Source organism: Cebus imitator, unplaced genomic scaffold (genome assembly GCF_001604975.1).
Source record: "Cebus imitator isolate Cc_AM_T3 unplaced genomic scaffold, Cebus_imitator-1.0 Scaffold20, whole genome shotgun sequence".
Taxonomy (NCBI): Eukaryota; Metazoa; Chordata; class Mammalia; order Primates; family Cebidae; genus Cebus; species Cebus imitator.
In genome coordinates, this window is record NW_016107335.1 from 7,791,942 (window position 1) to 7,796,582 (window position 4,641).

At 56.3% G+C, this 4,641-nt stretch overlaps 1 protein-coding gene across 1 annotated transcript in view; it reads left to right on the plus strand.

Moving 5' to 3' along the window:
- Positions 1–4,641, plus strand: part of IQCA1L (IQ motif containing with AAA domain 1 like) — a 15,400-nt gene that overhangs the window by 3,440 nt on the left and 7,319 nt on the right. The window contains exons 5-6 of the mRNA XM_017520242.1: positions 1,779–1,850; positions 3,240–3,445. Of these exons, the coding sequence (XP_017375731.1) occupies positions 1,779–1,850; positions 3,240–3,445 (278 nt within the window). The remainder of the gene's footprint in view (positions 1–1,778; positions 1,851–3,239; positions 3,446–4,641) is intronic.

Genomic DNA, 4,641 nt, shown 5'->3' on the forward strand with positions numbered 1-4,641 from the left:
AAAAAAAAAAAAAAAAAAAAGAGAGAGAGTAGCAGAACAGAATGGATGATCACTCCAGAAACTCTTAAGACTGTTGAAAATGAGCCACTAAAATGTATCCTGCTGAGGCTGGAGTATTGCTTGACCCCTGAGCAACATAGCAAGACCCCATCTCTTAAAACAAAAAAGGATCCTGAGCCTCCCAGAAACTAAGATGGAGGAAAACTTGATCATGATGAATTAATTTGATAACTGATGTGATCTGAGCATCCCCAAGCTCTTTGCCTGCTGGGTCACAGTTTAACATGGAAATAACGTAATTTCCATAATTTTACCCCCTCTCACTTCACTGCAGAAAGCCCTTCTCTGCCCTAAGTTTCACCAGGCATTCTTGCCAACCTGGTTGTCACACGTCTCCTTTGCTCTGGGCCACCACTCTGCACCTCTCTGGGTCAGCCTCTGCTGTCTGCCTTGGTGTGCGATCATGGCCCCTCCCACCATTCCTTAAATGCTGCTAACACAGGTGGACTCCTGGTAGTAGTGGTTAACAGCTTGACCAGAGACTGGAGGAGCCCTGGGAAAATTCCAGTGCAGGAACAGAAAGTGGTCTATGGTGTCGCTGCCCCTAAGGCCACCCTGTCACGGGAGCCTCTTGCCACCGTTTCTTTCCAGGAACTGCTGACCTGGGGTGGGCCCTCTTTCTCTCTCAAATCAATCTCCCATCCCATCCTCTCTCTCTCTCAAGTCCCAATACCTCAAAAATTTCTGCCTCCTAGCCTACTAGAGAAAACTTAGAACTCCTTCCCACAAAAGACAAAAGCAGGCAACCAACTAACAAACAATAGTGATTCTATGAAGATGGATCCTCTGCAAATGGGGTAGATTCGTGCATTACTAATCAGTACGCTGAGCATGCCTGTCTGAGCCAGGGTGACTTTACCAGTGTCTCTCTGAGAAGGACATTTGACAGGAGGGCTCACTAAATCAAAAACTGAAGAAGAAGGCTGGACCCCAAAGATGGGATCCCACTTCCCCTAGAGGCCAAAGCAGGTCATTTTGTCCCTGTTGTCAGACATCAGGAGTACAGAAATATTGTGTGCAGGTCTTAGAGTCACCCAGAGCACTGACAGAAGGAAAGAATGTATAAAGGACACAGTCATGGCGGGCCTGGCCTGTGCTGGTCACGGGCGTGGGAGGACGAAGGCCAGAGGAGAAAAGCAGGAACCAGTCCCTGCTCCTAGAGGTGCCATGAGGCAGACAGCGAGCACTGTCTGGCCCGGGCCCTGGCTCTGCCTTCCTCTGCCCAACGTCCCCACCCTCCGGCCCCACTCGGTGATCCTGGAGTCTGAAAGTGGCTGGGCTGGGAGAAAGAGCACGGGTCCACCTCTGCACAGATGGGGTCTTGGGCCTTGAGGAGCTCCACAGTCCCTACAGCGCCAATGTCTATGTGCCTGGGTGGAATCAAATATTGATTTCAGTTGCTCTGGGGATTCTGGGGAGTGGTGTAGGGAATGTGCAGGGTGCTTGAGCTCTGATCTGTCCCTCAAAAGAGACAGCAGATTATGGTGGAGAGGGGAAGGAGGGAATCCCTGGGGGGCCCTGGGATGTTGGCCTGAGTGCCCACCTGAAACCACTCTTCCAGGCTGCTCCTGCTCGGTGTGCCCCTGAGCAACTTCCCCAGGGCTCCTCCCACCCTGCCCGAAATCTCCTCTAGCGTGACCCTCTCTGACCTTCTCAGAGACGGGCTTCTGCAGGGTGGAGAGCGTGTTTCCCATGTGTCCCCTTCCTCCCCCCGCCAGGTGTGGAAAGGTTACCTACAGAGGAGACGCACTCGGCAGGACCGGCGGACGGAGATGGAGTTCATTGGCATGGTGAGCCCAACCTGGCCACCATGGTGGGGCCCGGAACACAGGGCTGGCCAGGGTAGGGCCCCCACCCCAGAGCATAGTCTTCTTCAGGCCCCACATTGCCCATGGTGCCCTCCACTCAGGCCAGGCTGGGAGCCTGGGAGAGAAAGAGGCAGAAGGACAGGAAAGCCCCTAGGCCATATGCCTTCATACCCTTCATCTTGTAGAGATCAGCCCCTGGCAGCAGCTCACCTGTGGGGCCGGTGAGGGGTACTGTGCAGAGCATCTTGGACCCCACGTTCCCACCCCCAGCTGGAAGGAGGGGCTGCAGGGGTGGGGCCCCAGAGGGAGGAGGCCACAAAGCCAGCAGGAGCACCCACACTGTCCCCCCAAGCCTCTGATAGCCACAGGGAAACACCAGAGGCTGTGTCGGGGTGGGGACACACTCCCCAAACCAGGGCTTCCCAGGTGGCATGCCTGTGTGTAGACATGTGTGTCTGCGGTCAGTAGGCCTGGCCCCTTGAGTCTGTCTGTTCCCTGTTCTCTGTCTTCTTGCCCAGCTGGTCTCCACTGACAGGAAAGGCAGGCCAAGATTGGAGGGGTGTTGGGGGCCTGCTCCCTGGGGGAGGGGCTTTGCCCTGGGCAGATCCTGTGGAGGCCTGGCTGCCAGAGGGGGCTGCCAGAGGAAGCTGCAGAGGGGGCTGGGCTGGGGATTGGAGGGAAGGAAGCCTTCCCAGGGCTGGTGACATCTTGCAGGCTGAGAGGCTACCACTGGAGGCTTGGATCCTTGGGAGGAGGAGGGGGCCAGGGGCTGCTATGTGGGAGTGGGGGTCAGAGACTTGTTGTGGGGCCAGAGGGCTGGACCCCCAGGAGATGAGAGCAGGCCGAAAGAGTCAGGGGTTGGCTTCAGCAGGGAGGGGTCTGCGCACGGCAGTGGGTGAGGAATGAGCCTGGCCGCCCGGGCCTATCAACAGTGTGAGCTCAGCGTTTTCAGTAATTGTCTCTGTGCAGAGTGATATTTAAAATACATTTGGGAGCCAATGAGGCGGGAAAGTGGCTGCGAGAGCGGCTGCCAACTCGGCTGCGGGGCGGGGGTGCGGGCTGGGGCTGGGGCCGGAGGCTCCAGGGGAGAGTGTGCTGGGGAAATCGGGCAGGGGCCAGCCCAGATGCATCTAGCAAACTCATTATTAGAGTAATTTACACAGACGAATTCCGCTCCAAACACAGTTTCTCCCGATGCAGGCATGCCCGTTGTTCTGTGTGGGCGTGCGTTCTAGGCCTTGCGTGAGCGTCGTGTTGGGGAAGGAGTGGGTACAGACGTCTGTGCCCGGGGCTAGGGGCTGCATCCAGACTGGATTCTGGCTCCTCCCACTCCCACTCCTGAGCCCCTCAGCCTCTCTTCCACTCCCCCAGCTCCCCTCACCCAACCAGGTAGAGCACCTGGGCATCATCTCCCAGGCCTGCCAAGGGGAGGATGGCCGGAGGCTCCGCCAGATGGAGAAGGAGGAGGAGTTCCAGGCGGCAATGGTGAAGACCCATGATTCTCTCGCAGAGACAGAGGGGCCTGACATGAAGGAGAAAATGAAGGAGCAAATCCGACAGTGGTTTATTGAGTGCCAGTCAGTGTCCTCAGCTGACCCTACCCTCAGTCCTTCACTCCCTTCTCTTAGCGTCCCTCAGGGCTTCTCGCGCCCCATCCCCCACATGAGTTCTGCCTTCTAGTCCAGATCGGCCCTTTTCTCCTCTACGCCCAGGTCCCCAACACACTGCTGACCCTCTTGGTTTCAACCTTGGGGCCCCAACTTACAGGACCATCTCCAAAGCTGACTTCCCATTGCCACAATGGAGAGAAAGTGCCAGGATAGGGTGGGGAAAACACCCATGGATGCCCCTTGAGTGATCTGTCCTCCTGTTGGGAACAATCCATCCCTCCCTTCTCTCCCTCCATCTCCCTGGTTCTTTTTTTTCTCTGGCGTTCTCCATCCATCCACTCACCCTTTTATCCACCTCTCCATCTACCTATCCATCCATTTGTCATCCATCCACCCACCCACCCCTCTACCCACCTCTCCACCTATCTATCCATCCACCCACCCACCCTTCTACTCCTCTCTCTATCCATCCATCTGTCCATCCACCCACCCACCCCTCTACCCACCTCTCCATCTATCCATCCATCTGTCCACCCACCCACCCCTCTACCCACCTCTCCACCTATCCATCCATCTGTCCACCCACCCACCCTTCTACTCCTCTCTCTATCCATCCATCTGTCCACCCTACCCACCCTTCTACCCCCTCTCCATCTATCCATCCATCTGTCCATCCACCCACCCACCCTTCTACCCACCTCTCCATCTATCCATCCATCTATCCACCCACCCACCCCTCTACTCACCTCTCCATCTAGCCATCCATCTGTCCACCCACCCACCCTTCTACCCACCTCTCCATCTATCCATCCATCTGTCCACCCACCTACCCCTCTACCCACCTCTCCATCTAGCCATCCATCTGTCCACCCACCTACCCCTCTACCCACCTCTCCATCTAGCCATCCATCTGTCCACCCACCCACCCCTCTACCCACCTTTCCATCTATCCATCCATCTGTCCATCCACCCACCCACCCTTCTACTCACCTCTCCATCTATCCATCCATTTGTCCACCCACCCACCCCTCTACCCACCTTTCCATCTATCTGTCCATCCACCTACCCATCCTTCCATCCACCTCTCCATCTCCCCATTCATTCATCCATCTATCTACCTATCCACCCTCCCACCTTTCTGCTCATCTCTCCATCTGTCTATC